The sequence below is a fragment of the Dipodomys merriami genome, unplaced genomic scaffold, assembly GCF_024711535.1.
Source record: "Dipodomys merriami isolate MVZ:Mamm:240054 unplaced genomic scaffold, mDipMer1.0.p SCAF_6, whole genome shotgun sequence".
NCBI classification, from domain to species: domain Eukaryota; kingdom Metazoa; phylum Chordata; class Mammalia; order Rodentia; family Heteromyidae; genus Dipodomys; species Dipodomys merriami.
In genome coordinates, this window is record NW_027206179.1 from 36,300,763 (window position 1) to 36,318,054 (window position 17,292).

General features: G+C 43.6%; 1 protein-coding gene across 2 annotated transcripts in view; it reads left to right on the top strand.

The window, feature by feature from the left end:
- The first annotated feature begins 14,938 nt into the window (after window positions 1-14,938).
- Window positions 14,939-17,292, top strand: part of LOC138814047 (TBC1 domain family member 4-like) — a 157,071-nt gene continuing 154,717 nt past the window's right edge. Inside the window, exon 1 of one of the 2 annotated variants that reach the window (XM_070002817.1) lies at window positions 14,939-16,083. In XM_070002817.1, coding sequence (XP_069858918.1) covers window positions 15,592-16,083 — 492 coding nt within the window. In that variant the 5' untranslated portion in view covers window positions 14,939-15,591. The remainder of the gene's footprint in view (window positions 16,084-17,292) is intronic. The other variant, XM_070002819.1, reaches the window with a different exon arrangement.

The following is a 17,292-nucleotide window of genomic DNA, read 5'->3' on the forward strand; positions in this document are numbered from 1 at the left end:
TGACGCTCATTTTTTCTTTTTGGCTTGAAATCTCTTTGCTCAAATCCAAAAGTCTGTCAAATGGTCCTCTTACTCCTATATTTTTCAGTTCCTTTAGCAATTCCCTTACCATTTTCCCAGACTCTTGCAATAGTTTTCCAGCGGTTTTTGGTAGCTCCACTAACAACTTCCTTCCTGTCTGCTATATGGTCTTAAAATCACTGCCACATAGCTCAGAGTTTTCTTGTGATGCCATCCCAAGACTATATGCTCAGTATTGTGGTTGCTTTCCTGTTGTCTGCATTCCTTAATGTATTTCCAACATATAATTCCTGAAGTTATTAGTGTCTGGTGTTTTCTCATCTGTAAAATAAGTTCAGTGATTGAGGAAAGGATGCTTGGAGCAGAACAAAACAGATGGTAGATATTACTGCTACCATTTTTTTTGTGTGTTTTTACAAACAAATGTACCACTGGCTGCTTCTAGAAAGAGTCATTGGAGCATGGAGTGAAAGGAGACTTAATTTTTTCCAGTGCATGCGGGGCTCCCATGACTAATACCTGTAATCATAGCTACTCAGAAGGCTGAGATCTGAGGGTTGCGGTTCAAAGCCACCTTGGGCAGGAAAGTCCATGAAACTCTTATCTCCAATTAATCATAGAAAAAGCCAGAAGTGGCTTTGTGGTTCAAGTGGTAGAGCACTAGCCTTGAATAAAAGGAGTTCAGGGATAGTGCCCACTTCAAGCCCCAGGACTGGCCAAAAACAAACAAACAAACATACTTGCAGTACATACTTCTGAATGCTGTACCATCTCCAATATATAATCTGTAGTGAGTTTTGTGTTATTACAATGAAATACTGACATCAGGAAACTTATAAAGAGAGAAAGTGTACTTAGCTCAGCTTCAGAGGTTCAGTTTTGAGAATGGGCTTGAACTGGGCTTATAGATGGAGGTATGTCATGGTAGGAATGCACATTGGAACAAATTGCCAAATCTGAAACACAAAGCGAGGGAAGGAGAGCCAATGTCTCCATCAAGGGTCTATCCCTGTGACCTAAGTAGCTCCTGCCAGGATTCACACCTACAGGTTGTACCATCTTGCTAACAGTGCCACCCTGTGGACCAAACAAGTTAATATGTAGATGCACAAACATTCAAACCATAGCATCACCATTAGAAATAGCGATTAGAAAATGAGATTAAGAAAATACCACAAGTTGGGCATATAGCTATAATCCCAGTATTCAGAAGAATGAGTCAGTAAGGGTAACAACTTTTAAGACATCTTGGGCTATAAAGACCCTGTTTTTAGAACAGACCACAGCAAACTAAAAAGCAATACAATTTTGGAACAATTCATTTATAATAAACTGTAAATCAATTTATTTTGAAACTCATATAACCTAAAAGATAACAATTAGGGGCTGGGAAGGTGGCTCAGTGGTAGAGCGCTTGCCTTGCATGCGTGAGGCCCTGGGTTCGATTCCTCAACACCACATAAGCAAAAAGAAAAAAGCCGGAAGTGGCGCTGTGGCTCAAGTGGTAGAGTGCTAGCCTTGAGCTGAAGAGCTGAGAGACAGCGCCAAGGCCCAAAGTTCAGGCCCCATGACCGGACCCAAAAAAAAAAAAAAGATAACAATTAAACAAGAAACATTTTTTTGCACAAGGACAGTTTTCTTGAGGAATTCATATGCTTTTAGTTAAAAAAGGTTTTCATAGCTGGCTCTTGGCTCATGCCTATAATCCCAGCCATCCGAGAGGTTGAGCTATAAGGACTGAGTTGGAAGCCAGCTCAAGCAGCAAAATCAAATTAATGACCAAAAAGACAGAAGTGAAGCTGTGACTTAAGTGGTAGTGTGCCAGCCTTGAGAGAAAAAATTAAAGGACAGCGTGCAGGCCCTGAGCTCAATCCCAGTATCAAGTATCAGCACACACAAACCATAAAAAAATAAAAAAAGTTGTTATCATTAAGTTGGACAGAAAATAGTGAATCATATCAGTGTGAGTCCATGTAAGTTAAGGAGCATTGGTAGGTTTCACTCAGTAATAAAGGAGAGTCGACTAGGGAGATATTTAATCTGTCCACATCGATATTTTCCTCTATACATTTAGTATTTTACAACTTGTGGTGTATCTCCCATGACTGGCTGACATGGACCTGTCTTGAAAGCATGCATTAAATAAATGTTCACTGCCACTTTGTGTTTCCTTTCATCTTTCAAAGAGGTTTTATTTACAAGAGAGTTTTCAGACCCCCAGAGGCCACTTATACCTCAACCAGACATGTTTCTGAATTATGCAGCAAGACAAAGATGGATAGTGGTAAAGTTATCGAAGGCTTATGACAGGGGAAAAATCTGCTTTCTTTAAGAAGCAAACTGATCTTCTTCTTTGAAATTCAAGAGAGCTCTAAGCTGGTTACTCTATATGCTAGATACGCTGAGTTTGTTGAATTAGGATGTTTTCCATGCATTCTGTATAATGTTATTCTCTTGACCCACTTATTTTGAACTTTAATTTTCTTTCTGACCTCTGGGCTTGGATGCTGTCCCTCAGTTCTTCAGCTCAAGGCTAGCGCTCTACCACTTGAGCCATAGCACCACTTCCGGCTTTTTTCTTTTTGCTTATGTGGTGCTGAAGAATCAAACCCAGGGCCTCAGGTATGCAAGGCAAGCGCTCTACCACTGAGCCACCTTCCCAGCCCCTGAACTTCAATTCTCTAATAAAAATAAAATTATAATGATACTTCTATATTATTAGCCGTCAAGTTGTATTTATATTTGAGCATGGGCAGACTTTTGTGTACACCACTATTGAGGCTTGAACTCAGGCCTCACGGGTTAGCTTTTTTGCTTGGCTCATTCTCTACCACCTGAGCCATATATTCTTTTTTTTTTTTTTTTTTTTGCTGATTAATTGGAGATAAGAGACTTACAGTTCTGCTTACCCAGGCTAGCTCCAAACCTCTTGTCACAGATCTTAGCATCTTGAATAGTATTACAGGCATGAGTGACCAGTGCCCAGCTAAGATCAACTTTTAAAGGAACACTTACTATTTATTCATCCATCCATCCATCCATCCATCCACCTATTCATTTATTTATTCATTTATGCAATGCTTCTCCATGCCATTTTTGGTTTTTCCTTCTGAGTTACATTCTGAGCTTATTTATTTGTATTTATATTCCTTCTACTGTTAGTTTTAAATAAATACATTCACTGGTATTCCACAAGGGTTGACAGTCATTGGTTTAATTCCTTATATATTAAATTTTATCATGTAAGTTCTTTTTTGATTAAGGACTATTAAAATCATGGTTCTGAGTTTTCCAGAAAAAGAACTTTCAAATTATTTTGGGTTCTTATTATTTTACTTTTTATTTGCATGTATTAGCTCTTGAAGGGGGATTTCACTGGGACATCGTCACTCATGAGTACAATGCATTCCAATCAACGCCCCCTAACACTCTCCCTTTTCCTCTCCCTGCTTCCTAAAACCATGTGGCCATTTCCTCGTTCTACTTTCATACATGTCTTTGGACCATATTCACCATCTTTCATCTTCTTTATGGGACAGGGTCTTACTATGTAGTTCTGACTGGTCTTGTACTTGTGATTCTCCTAACCTCCATTTCCTGAAGGCTGGGATGTCAGGTGTGCATCAGCATGCTCAAGCTCACACTGTTTGTGGTTCAGAAGCTACCCTCAATGAAATGGGAAAAGTTTACACTAGGGAAATTTTCTAGAATTTATGACATAGTAGGTACTCAATTTCTGTAAATGCTTTAGAGGTACTCTGTAAAAAAATTTGTGTTTTCTGGGCATTTGGGCTCATATCTGTAATCCTAGCTTCTCAGGATGTTGAGATCTGAGGGTCACAGTTCAAACCCAGCCCAGACTGGAACATTTATGAGATTCTTATCTCTAATTAATTAACAACAACAACAAAGTGAGAAGTGGAGCTGTGACTCAAGTGGAACAAAAAAGCTCAGGGATGGCCCAACCCCCAGGACAGACACACCAAAAAAATTGTGTTTTCTATTTGTTTACTTATTGGGTGTATTGGGCTGGGATGTAGCTCAGTGGCCAAGCACTTGCCTAGCAAGTGCAACGTCCTGGGTTTGATCCCCAGTACCAAAAAAGAAAAGACAAAAAATATGCAGTTAAAAAAAACCCATACTTATTGGGTATATATTTATGCTGATAAATGTTATTGTAACATATAATTTTGATATTTCATTTACTTGTTCTTACACTACCTGAAAATAATTTGTTAAAATCTAGCTAGCAATGCCATTCAATTTATTTTTGTAGTTCTCTTATGTGTTTTTGCTTTATGCAATAGGCCAATATAACTTAGTACACATGAGTGCACTTGTTCAATTCCTTTTACCCTTAAGGTTACACTTTAAAATGATAATACCTCATTAGTTTTACTGATTAATATTTAATTTCTATTTAATCTGATATCGGAGCCATTGTCCTAGCTTTCTTTTCATTTATATATGCCTGTATATATTCTTGTATATATATATATATATTTGTGTGTATATGTGTTTACCTTTTTTTAAAAGTGATTTTGTGAACAATATATTACTAGGTTTTAAAATCTCTGTTGTAAAAGCCAGGTGCTGTCGCTTATGTTCCTGCTTAGCTATTCAGGAGACTGAGATCTATGGATTGTGGTTTGGAGCCAGCCCAGCAGGAAAGGCAATGAGTCTCTTATCTCTGATTAACCACCAGAGAACTGGACGTGATGCTGTGGCTCACAGTGGTACAGTGCGAGCCTTTGAGTGAAAGAGCTGAAGGACAGCATCCAGGCCTTGAGTTCAAGCTAGACAACTGCCAAAAACAAATCTCTGTTGTTTGGTGGGTGAGAGTAACTGTTTATGTCCACATTTACATTTCTTGTAATTACTATTTTGGGGTTACTTTCATCAGATTATTTTTGGCTTTTTACTTACTACTCACTTCTCCCACCCCACCTCTGGGCTCTTTGTTTATTTCTTTTTATTCCTTTCACCATTCTAGTGGATAGATTAAATAACCTAGCTCTTTTGAAATCATACAATCTATATCTGGATTTTCCAATGGTTGCTTTTTATTTATTAACATCCTTATTATTTATTGTCTCTTCTATTTACCCATGTCTATGATGCTTCTGAAAAAGAAAAAAATACTTTCTCCTATGCTCAGCTCCCTGCCTGCTTCCTTGCCCCTGCCACTGCTAGAAGTGTGCTACTCAAATGTGTCTGTCCTTTTTTTTGTTTGTTTTGCAGTACTAGGCCTCACACATGCATTTGTAATAACCTGATAATCTTGTTAAAACCAAGACTTTGTTTCAGAACGTTGAGAGAAGGCTTTAAATTCTATATTTTCAACAAACTCCTAGAGTGATGAGAATACTAGTTGGTTTCAGAAACATAGTCTGACAAGTAAGGACCTAAAATTTTAGACAGGGATATGTTATTTGTTTGTTTATTTGGTGGCAGTAGGAAGTCACATATTTTATTATTTTGGTTGTGGTAAATCTATTTTGTTAGTGTTGAAGTTAATTATCTTCAAAAATAGATTTTTGTTTTTTGCATTCATCTAAGTTCTATTTAACAGTTAAGTAAAAATATAGTCTGGCATAGAAAGGCTCAAAACTCTTCATGAAAGATCTCCTTTGTAACTATCCTTAGAGGGAATATTCTAGTGATGAAAAGCACATTAAAAACATAATAGAACTTGCATAAAGTCAAAGTGTTTGATATGATTCTCTTAGTGTAGATAGAACAGACAGAAATAAGTGGCTACATACATGAAAAATATAAACACAGTTAAGAAATGTATTTTGTCTTTTATCCTCATTTAGGGCCTAGTTTCCCTTCATCCATACAATTTTTTTTTTCAGTGCTAGTCCTATGGTTTGAATTCATGGCCTAGACACCGTCCTTTAGCCGTCCTTTTTACCGTTTGAGGCACTTCCTGACTTTTGGTGATTAAGGGGAGATAAGAATCTCACAGACTTTCCTGCCCAGCCTGGCTTCAACTTGCCATCTTCAGATCTCAGCCTCCTGAGTAGCTAAGATTCAGGTGTGAGCCACCAGTGCAGAACCACCAATAAAAAATAATTAATAAAAGGCAAAGGCAAATAAAGTTATAAGGAGAAGCTCATCTCTGCAAAACTTCCACTTCACCTGTGATCCTAGTTACTCAATAGGTCTTCAGGATCAGGGTTCAAAGCCAGCCCCAGTAGAGAAATACAGGAGATTCCACTTCCAAAATAACCAGAAAAAAGCAGGACTAGAGGCATGGTTCAAATGGTAAAGTGCCAGCCTAACAAGCTAAAAATCATTGTACTGTCAAAAAGAAAAAAAAATATTTATGACAGCAAGGACATTTCCTCTTCTTTCACATAGTTAGAACCTAACACATGGACGGTATTGTTACAAGCAACCATGAGACCTATGCATAGCATTGCATCTCCTTGGTATAACAATTTCCTCAGGAAAGGAAATTTATAACTATACCGGAAATAATTTCCTGAGCAGCCACCATGAAATGTTCATATCTCTGCTGGACCTGGAGCTGTGAGGACATTCCTCTTGAGCTGTTACCACCTTTGGCCACCTCAAAGAGAGAGAAAAGAGCCTGCTTGGGGTAGGACTATGAACAATCTGCTAGTCCCTCACTGAGGGCCAGCAAGAATTTCTTCCACACTGGTCCCTTGAGATTCTTCCAATTTCAGACCTGATTCTTCACTGCAGACAGGCTGCCAATGGCATCTAATTTAAGACACTATTCTGGGTGCCTTTGCTGGCTCAGTGGTCAAAGGAAAAGCAATGTCACCAATTCCGGTTAACATCCTTGCCAATATTTGAACACAGGCTGGCCTTTTTGTGGTCTAGCCTACCTCATTAGTGAGAAATAGGTTCAACACAAAGAAAAGAGAACTGGGATATGATGAGATTACGTCTTCTAGAGTTTGGTGTGTGCAATGCCAAGACAGGCATCTATTTTCACTAGTCAAGGTTTGCTGTTGTTGTGTGGTAAACGCCCATTTCTCCCACAATGCACATAACATTACTCTGTGTTATATGGAGTCATCCTGCTTCCCCAGGATTGTTGATGACAGTTTACTACTGTTTGTAGTGCTGGCAGCTTGTCACTCAGTCGCTATGACTCTGTCAGGGAGCTCAATTTCACTTCCTAATTTCTAGTAGCTTCATTCCTAATTCCACATGGACATTCCCATGTGGTTGCTACCCAGGGAGGCCAGATTCTACATCTCCAAGCCTCAGAAGCCATTAGTTTTAGCTGCCAGTTGACATTCTGGTTTTTGGATTTAACTCTTAATTTCTGGCATCTGGAACTTTCTTTTTCCTTTTTTCATAGTTACTTCAAAGTTTCAGGGCTGGGAAGGTAGCTCAGTGGTAGAGTGCTTACCTTGCATGCATGAGGCCCTGTGTTCGATTCCTTAGCACCACATAAGCAGAAAAAAACAAAACCAAACCAAAGTTTCCTTCCAACATATCTTGTATTTACATATCTGCCCTTCCACATAGAGTCTTCTCTCCTCTCTTCTCCCTTTCTTATCTTTATTTGAGAATTTCTTTTTGGAGGATTATTCCTGTTAGCTTCAGACTGGATTGGACTTTTTAAAATTTTTATTTTTGGTACTGGGGCTTGAACTCAGCATCTGGGCATTGTATCTTAGCTTCTTTGCTCAAGGCAAATGTTGAACCTCTTGAACTTCCATTCCTAGCTTTTTGGTGGTTAATTGGAGACGAGGGTCTCATAGATTTTCCAGCCTGGGCTGGCTTTGAGCCATGATCCTAGAGATCTCAGCCCCCTGAGTAGCTAAGATTACAGGAAAGAGCCACTGGTGCCAGGCTTGGATTGGGATATTTGACAGGCCTTCATGCTGGGAGTCTATGTGCTTGTAGGCATAGTAGTACAACAGCTGCTTGGCCTTCTAGTTCCCACAGCCAGCTTCTTCCAGTTGCCCTTTCTGGCTTGTGTGAATCTCTTCCCTGGTGCCTGATGGCTGCTTCCTTTGGCACACAAGGCATCTGGTTGTTTCCAAGGGTCTTCTTCCTTTCTGTTCCTTCTACTCCCCTCTGCTCCTTCAATGAGATAGGTATGGGAAAATGCCCAGACCTTGTAGGTTTCTAGGCTACTTTCTGGGAAAAGGCAGAAAGGCTTCTGCTTAGGGGGTGTCTCCATCCCATCTCCTCCTCCTTCATTGGCTTAGCCAAAGGAGACAAAGATGTCTCCTTGGAGATCCACAAGGCTTCAGTGTTTTTCTCCTCCCCCTTATCTCTCTCCCCCATCCCTCTTTCCTCCTCTCTTCTCCCCCTCTTTCTCTCTTTTAATTCTTCCACGTTTGGGGAAAATTTTCATTATCGAGAGCAAGAGAAATGGATTCTTAGGGCATACACTTTACATTCTTTGCTTTTGCCAGTTCTTTAGCTCTTAAGCCTGAAAGCTCAGAATGGACTCTTTTGTTCCCTGCGTTCTGCTGTGTCATCTCTTTTCACTGAGGCTGAAGATGGAATACCCCAGCTGCCCAGGCTGGAGCAAGGTCACAGGGAGCAGCAATGGTGGAAGAAAACCCTGTAAACATCTCAATCACAAGCACGTGGGCTGTTTATTAGTTCCTCAGAACTCCATCATAATCTTGGGGAGACATTCTATTATTTTCTAGTTTCTTTTAATTAGCTTGTAGACCTTTTAACATGTTAACCAGAAATGAAAGTCTGGAATATCACTCCCTGTGACAGTAAAAGTCTTTTTTTTTTTTGTCGGTGGTGGGGCTTGAACTCTGGACTTGGGCGCTGTCACTGCACTCTTCAGCTCAAGGTGAGAGTTCTACCGCTTGCACCATAGCACCACTTCTGGTTTTCTAGTGGTTTATTCGAGTTAAGAGTCTCACGGACTTTCCTGCCCAGGCTGGCTTTGAACCATGATCCTCCAGATCTCAGCCTCCCGTGTAGCTAGGATTACAGGCGTGAGCCACTGGCGCCCGGCTACAGTAAAAGTCTTTGTTTTAGTCTCTTTAAGTTTCAATTAGTCAATTCAAACCAAGGGCTCATTCATTTAGCCCTGCAATGCTTATTAAGGGCCAAGTAATTATCAGCTACTATGCTTTCTCCTGGAGAAAACTGGAGACACATCAGACCATTTTGTTTTTCAAGATGCTTTCCCAGTCGTGGGCAAACAAGCTTCCCAGAACTTATGAAGAAAGTGGTAGGAGCTGTGAAACTGGAATGGATGAAGGGGGCAGAGAAGGGCTCTGTGACTGAGCAAGTACTAATAGCTTCAAGAGTGGTTGGCCTTGGAGTTGGGTTTTGAGTGAAGGAAGCAGCAACAGAAAGTTCAAGTTGTGGGATGGTGGTAGGAGATAGCACTTGGAGGGGAAGAAATCAGGGAAGTGCCCTAAAGACATCAGCATGGAAAGTATTTGGAAGTGAAGAAGTTTGAATGTGAGAGAAGGGACATGGAAGAGACAAATACAGCTAGAAAGATTTGGGCTTCGTGAAATGGCATGATTATGTAGATACATTTTTAGCAGGGTAAACAGGTGGATCTACAACTGGGAGACAGTAGGGGAAGGGATGGCAAGAAATGTACTCATTATCTGACTTATGTGACTGGAACCCCTCTGAATATCACCTTTTTAAATTTTTTTTTTTTTTGCCAGTCCTGGGGCTTGAACTCAGGGCCTACATGCTGTCCCTGAAGCTCCTGTATTCAAGGCTAGTGCTCTATCACTTGAGCTACAGCACCATTTATAGCTTTTTCTGAGTTTACTGGAGATAAGAGTCTCATGGAAGTGGCGCTGTAGCTCAAGTGGTAGAGTGCTCGCCTTGAGCTGAAGAGCTGAGGGACAGTGCCCAGGCCCAGAGTTCAAGCCCCACGACCGACAAAAAAAAAAAAAAAAAAAAAAAAAAGTTGATTCCTAAGCCGGGCGCTGGTGGCTCACGCCTGTAATCCTAGCTACTCAGGAGGCTGAGATCTGAGGATCGCGGTTCAAAGCCAGCCCAGGCAAGAAAGACCATGAGACTCCTATCTCCAATAAACCACCAGAAAACCGGAAGTGGCGCTGTAGCTCAAGTGGTAGAGCGCTCGCCTTGAGCTGAAGAGCTGAGGGACAGCGCCCAGGCCCAGAGTTCAAGCCCCACGACCGACAAAAAAAAAAAAAAAAAAAGTCTCATGGACTTTCATGCCTGGGTTGGCTTTGAACCATATCTCAGATCTCGGCCTCCTGAGTCACTAGGATTACAGGCATGAGCTACCAGCACCCAGCGTAAGTAGCATTAGGTTTTTTTTTCTTTTTTCATTAGGTAAAAATATTTGTGTATGTGTGTGTGCTGGTCCTGAGGCTTGAACTCGTTCAGGGCTAGTGCTCTTCCACTTGAGTCACATTTCTACTTCAGGCCTTTTGGTAGTTAATTGGAGGTAAGAGAATTTTTTGTTGTTTGTTTTTTTTGTTTTTGCCTTTGCTGGCTTTGAATCTTGATCCTCAAGATTACAGGATTACAGGCATGTCACAGCACATGGCTCATCATCATCATCATCTTCTTCTTCTTCTTCTTCTTCTTCTTCTTCTTCTTCTTCTTCTTCTTCTTCTTCTTCTTCTCCTCCTCCTCCTCCTCCTCCTCCTCCTCCTCCTCCTCCTCCTCCTCCTCCTCCTCCTCCTTCTCCTCCTCCTCCTCCTCTTCGTCCTTCTTCTTTTTTGTTGGTCATGGGTCTCTGGGTCTGGGTGCTGTCCCTACGATCTTCAGTTCAAGGTGAGCACTCTACCACTTGAGCCACAGCACCATTCTGGTTTTCTGATGATTTATTGGAGATAAGAGTCTCATGGACTTTCCTGTCTGGGCTGGCTTTGAAACATGATGCTCAGATCTCAGTCTCTTGAGTAGTTAGGATTAAAGGCATGAACCACGGACACCTGGCTTCTTGTCCTCTTTTTTATGAATTAAAGTTCTCAGAATGTGTCTTATATGTGTGCAATTGTGTAAGTTCTACATGTGAATCAATGGCATTAAAAATCGAATGGCACTTTGTCTCGTTACATATGTAATGAGTAGTTGTATAAATGACTATAAAACAGCTTATATTAAACATACACTTGTTTATTGTTTTGGCAGGCTAGGCAGGTTAACAGCATGGTGCCAATTCAAGCCACAATCTCAGTGATTTAACAGGACAAAAGTTATGCAGGAGGCATTTGCTCTGTGCTTGGCTGACTGTCCAGGACAGGTGTCAGGCTTCTGGTGGCTCAGCATTCTGGGCTTCTCTGATCACAAGGCACCTTCATAGGGACATATTCTTTTCTCGGGGACCACTGGAGAGCAAGAGTTGACTTGAAGCAGGATAGAGCAGGGAAAATAAAGCCTGGGAAACGGCAGCCTGGACATTCAGAAATAAACACTATTTTAATGAGGAGCTCTATCATAAACACATAAGCACCATTATTTCTGCTTTAGACCGTATACTCCTTCATAAGCTGTAATGTTTAGTACAAAGAAAAAAGCAATAAGAGGAACAGCCCTCTCCCTCTGACCTTGCCTGCTTGCTCAAACGATTAGGGTGCTGTGAGAACAGAGCAAGGATATCTTAAAGAAAGAAAATTACCCTGGGAGAATGACTCCTCTTGGCACAAAACACACTTGAGAGTAAGACAGTTATCTTGGGGATGGACACCTATCTTGGTGGGAACATGACAAAATCCATCCTTTGAAGGATGCCCAAATATTAGTGACCCCAGTTTCACAAGCAGGTCAATATTGAAGTCTCTGTCCCCAGTGAATTAAACAGGGTCACAAGAAGAGTGATTAAATGAACCAGTCGTAGAACAAAGGAGAACCTTTAGCCCAAGGAGAACCCTTGGCTTAAGGTAACTTTGAGCCAAACCCCAAGAGCTCAAGGTTTTCTCTTGTATATCAGTCACATTCTACCTACGAGAATGTGCCTCTATTTGCTGTTTGCTTGTGTGCTCCACTAAGCTCTGCCAGATTTGTTTATCTTTGTGACTGGTCCTGAAATCCTTATTCTGCAGTCAAAGTCAAGAATTTGGGACACAATTTGTAAAGGTAATCTTTACAAACCATCAGATATCAGTTCCAGTGTATCCACTCTACTGGCAGTTAATGCTTCTACTCCAGATGTGACCCAAGTCACTGTTCCCATTTCATGCCCAAAATAAGCCAGATATGCATGACTAACTGTAAAGGGATGGAGAAAGCTGTTTCCCCTGTGTCAGGATGCTGGAAAGAGCCTGTATTGGCGAAGAGTATTAATGTCCATTAACATAGGTAAAATTAAAATCACAGGAATATTATAAAGAGGGGGCTACAAGTGTTTCAGAAGATGAAGCTTATTATATAGTAAACTATAATTTTGTTTTTCTATCAATAAGTGGAAGTTGGTTCCTTGATGATGCACATTCTTATTCTGAAGGAACTGGCCAGTCGGGAATTCAAATTCAATTCTATTGCACAAGCTGGTTGATTAGGTGGAATCTGCAAGACTATTACTTTTTTTTTTTTTCACACCCTTGTGCTTTTCTCTTTCAGAAGTCTCAGGTGTGCAGCCTAGGGAGATAAGATCTATGGAAGAGAGTTTCTGCTAAGCTCCTAGGAAAGCAGTCTGTATTCTCAGAACTTTTCATTGCTTGAAGACTTTGTTCTGTTTTCCACAAAGGTTTGTAGAGTTGTTGAAACAAATGAGTTAACCCAATCAACTTTCTGATTGGGTTATCATTCCTATCTTGGAACATGGGTGTTTGCCCCTCAAAAGATCTCAGAGTACCCCTAGGAATTCAGCACAGGGACAATAGTAGTTGACCATACTGATCTTGCATAAATAGGAGGAGCTTTTGAGAAAGCAGAAAAGCCAACCAGAAACTAGAGTGAATTTTTCTTCCTTCTCTAAAGCACTTAGGAGATGATTGGGAAGGTCAGTGTCTTTACATTTGTTTTACCTCTCTCTCTCTCTCTCTCTCTCTCTCTCTCTCTCTCTCTCTCTCTCTCTCTCTCTCTCTCTTTCTATTTTTTGTCCGTCATGGGGCTTGAACTCTGGGTCTGAGTGCTATTCCTCAACTCTTCAGCTCAAGGCTAGCGCTCCACCACTTGAGCCACAGCACCACTTCCAGTTTTCTGAGTAGTTAATTGGAGATAAGAGTTTCACAAACTTTCCTGTCCTTGATGGCTTTGAACCACCATGCTCAGATCTCAGCCTCTTGAGTAGCTAGGATTTCAGGCTTGAGTCACCAGCTCCCGGCTAATGAGTACATTTATTTTTGAACAGTGTTACCCCTTCCCTCATTTTTCCCATTTCCCCCACTCCCTTCCCCCCTAAGGTGTAAAGTTCATTTCCACCATAGTGTTCAGTAAGCATCACTGTTGTATTGGTTCACCTTTTGTCCCACTGTTTCTCTTCCTCAAATCAGGTAAAACTTACACAAGACAAAGTATACAGAAATCAAAAACAGTGGCAACAGGGAATAAACCAAGGGGAGGAGGGGAAATAAAACAGAAATGACTGCAAATAGTATACCAAAAGGAAAAAAAACCCTCTTGCTTCCATTTCTTAGAGTTCATTTCAATAACCACCATTTTTTATAGCCATATGCACATAATTATTGAGCTATTGTGATCCTCTGCTAAGAATATCCTAGACATATTCTAGTTATTACAAATGAGGGAAACCATATATCCTATGTTTATTTGGGTCTGGCTTGCTTTGCTTAATATAATTTTTTCCCATCTTTCCACTTCCTTACAAATGGGGCAATGTCATTCTTTCTGATGGAAACATAGAATTCCATTGTGTGTGTGTGTTGTGTGTGTGTGTGTGTGTGTAACATTTTGTCGATCAATTCTCTACTGAGGAGCATCTGGTTGATTCTATATCATGGCTTTGGGCTCATCCAGATTTTGTTTTGTTTTGTTTTGTTTTTGGGTCCGGTCGTGGGACCTGAACTCTGGGCCTGGGCACTATCCCTCAGCTCTTCAGCTCAAGGCTAGCGCTCTACTACCTGAGCCACAGCGCCACTTCCGGCTTTTTTTCTTTTTGCTTATGTGGTGCTGAGGAATGGAACCCAGGGCCTCATGCATGCAAGGCAAGTGCCCTACCACTGAGCCACCTTCCCAGCCCTCATCCAAATTTTTAATGATCATCAGAGTAAAATGAGAGCAGGAGCAGGAATTAGTGACTCATGACTTGGGAAGCTGAAGCATGAAGGTCCAGCTGTCCTGAGTTACATGGTAAGACCTTGTCTAAACACCAACTAAAAAAGGGTCTACTTCCTTAAAATGGGGAAAAGAAATACTACTCCCCCTTTCTGTTTTAAAATGAGAATGACTAAAATTATCCCTGAACTAATGTTTGAGAGTTGGGGAAATGTGTCTTCTTCCACTGGAAGAAGGAATAAATCTAACTCTGACCTGGGGCTCAATAACAAAGTCCAGTGTCTCCATGTTTTAAGAAGTTGACTGCATGGGGAACTGGGAAGCATCAAGTGGCCAAACAACGTTCTATGAAAAGTTGGAGTCAAAAAATATTGTATAAGATTGCGATCTGTAACACGAATAGCTTCAGAAATTATTCAGAAAGAGGATACGGAAAACAATCAACACACTATAGAAGGAATTGAAACCATGCAAATACTGTAAAAGAAAAAAAAAATCAGAAGCTCCGTTGCGAGTGATCCTCTCTTTCTCCAGGGGGCAGCAGAGACGCCCAGGGCAGGGACAGGTGGGGACCGTGCCAGCGCCGGGCTCAGGACGTCTGCTCCCTGGGGCGATTTGGCTGGCATGGGGCAGAAGGAAGAGGCGGGGAGGTAGAATCACAGATAAGCTTTTGTAGGCAATACTGTTTGCTGGCTGGACGGGAGGCGGAGTAGTAGCCGGATTAAAGAAGCAGCCTGGAAGGAAGGAAGGAAGGAGCGAGGGAGGGACGGGAACAGCAGCAGCAGGAGGAGGAAGGGCAGCGCGCTGCGCTGCACTAGGGGCGGCTGGGGGACACGTTTTGTTTTTGTCATTTTCGAGGAGAATAGTTCCCCGCGGGTTGTAGCCGGGACCGATCGTGTTGCCGTCCCGCGGGCCCCGACCTTCGCAGGTGACAGGCGGTCACCCCGGTCGGAGTCGCTCCGCCCTGTCACCCTCCTCCCGCCCACAGCCCCATTCTCCGCCCCGCTTCGCAGTGCCTGCCCCCGGCGAGCGCGCGGCCGCAGCGGGCAGCAGGGCTGGAGCCCGCGGCGCCAGGGGCCTCGGCACCGGCCTGGTGGCCCGGTAAACCTGCTGGGGAGGAAGCGGGCAGACGAGGCTCGAGGCTCGATCGGAGCCCGGAGAATGCCCATTTAACTCGCCCTCTCCTGCCCATCGGCTGCCAGGCGCTCGCCTCGGTGCCTGCAGCCAGCGTCTGCGAGCCGCGCCCGGGGAAGTGCCGCATGGGGCAGGGCCGCTGAGGCGCGGAGTTGGGGATCCCTTCGCGCCCCAACCAGCGCAGGGATCCAGTGCGGCTGTTGGCACAGTTTCGGCGGCGCCTTGCACAGCCAGACTTGGGGGCGCGGTGCGCCCGGCGGGCCACCCCGCTGCTCACCCGAGGAACGAGTTATGGAGCCGCCCAGCTGCATTCAGGATGAGCCGTTCCCGCACCCGCTGGAGCCCGAGCCGGGCTCCCCAGCGCAGCCTGGCCAGGGGAAGCCGGGCGACAAGCAGTTCCGGCTCTGGTACGTGGGAGGCTCGTGCCTGGACCGGAGGACAACGCTGCCCATGCTGCCCTGGCTCATGGCCGAGATCCGCCGGCGCAGCCAGAAGCCGGAGGCTGGCGGCTGTGGGGCCCCCGCGGCCCGTGAGGTCGTCCTGGTGCTCAGCGCGCCCTTCCTGCGCTGCGTCCCCGCGCCCGGGGCCGCCGGGGGCGCGGGACCCTCGGCCCCACAGCCCAACCCCTCCGTGTTCATCTTCGAGCACAAGGCGCAGCACATCGCGCGCTTCATCCACAACAGCCACGACCTCACCTACTTTGCCTACCTGATCAAGGCACAGCCGGACGACCCCGAGTCGCAGATGGCCTGCCACGTTTTCCGCGCTACTGACCCCAATCAGGCAAGTCCCGGGTCCTCTGGGGCTGGGAGAGCGGGGGGACCGAGGAGCGGGGACTGACTTTCAGGTCTCAGCGCACGCGCGCGCGCGCTCCACGTGGCGCGCTTGGTGCCGGGCTCGCCCCCTTCCTGGGACTTGGGAATGAAGGAAAGGTGTTTGGGGCTGGGTGGGTGCTGGACACGGGTGGTGGGAGCAGACGACCTGCAGACAGACGCAGGAGAGATGGAAAGATGGAAGACTGGTGTCCTGGGATCCAGATTGGAGCTTCCCCTGTTTCAGGACGCAGAGATCATGGTCCCGGGACGTACGCCGTGGCTTGAGTATGGTTGGAAGTGGTTTGCCTGGCCGTTGCAAGTGTGTGCAGGTGTGTGTGTGTGTGTGTGTGTGTGTGTGTGTGTGTGTGTGTTTGGAACAGGAGAGGGTGGGGTTCCCAAAGGCCACTGACTGGTTCTTCGTCAAGTGTTTTGCACCTTAACCCGCCTGGTCCGGCCCGGTCTTCATCGAGCACCCATGAAAGAGATCCAGTCCAGAGGAGGCGATTTCAGAGTTGGGCTGGGGGAAAAGTTTGGAACATTGTCAGATTGTCAGCAAGTACAATTCTGAGTTTGGAGGTCCAATGGGAAAACGTTCTTGTAGGTTATTCACTCATTGGAGATAAAATGTGCTAGAAGAGAGTTCACATCTACTTCCTTACCCCCCACCCCCCATCCCTTCTGCTCACCTAGGGCCTTGCACGCACTGGGTGAGCTCTCTGCCACCTAGGTATATCGTGAGTTCTGAAGAACGTTTAATTTTGGTCCCCATTTTAAAAAGGATCATTTCTCTAGAGTGTAGTTGACTCGAAATGATGTTGCTAAACCAAACTTTTACTTTCCTAAGAACAGGTGTAATTCTTATCCAACAGCGGGAAGGAAACTTAAGCGTAGCGGTTATGCTTTTGAAAATAGGCTTTAAGTTTTTTTTTTTTTGTTGTTGCTCCTCAAGTGCTGTTTTATAACTAAATGTTTGCAAAATATTGGAAAAGTATTCTATTTTGGAAAAATAGCGTTGGCTAAATATAAATAAATAAAGTCTCAGGTTTTATCATGTGGCATTCTTTGGACAGTTGGGAAATTAATAATAGTCCGATGAGAAAAACATCTTATAAGCAAGGCTTTCATTTTTTTTCTCAGTTCATTAATGTAGTGTCTGCAATGGAAAAACATTTGTTTA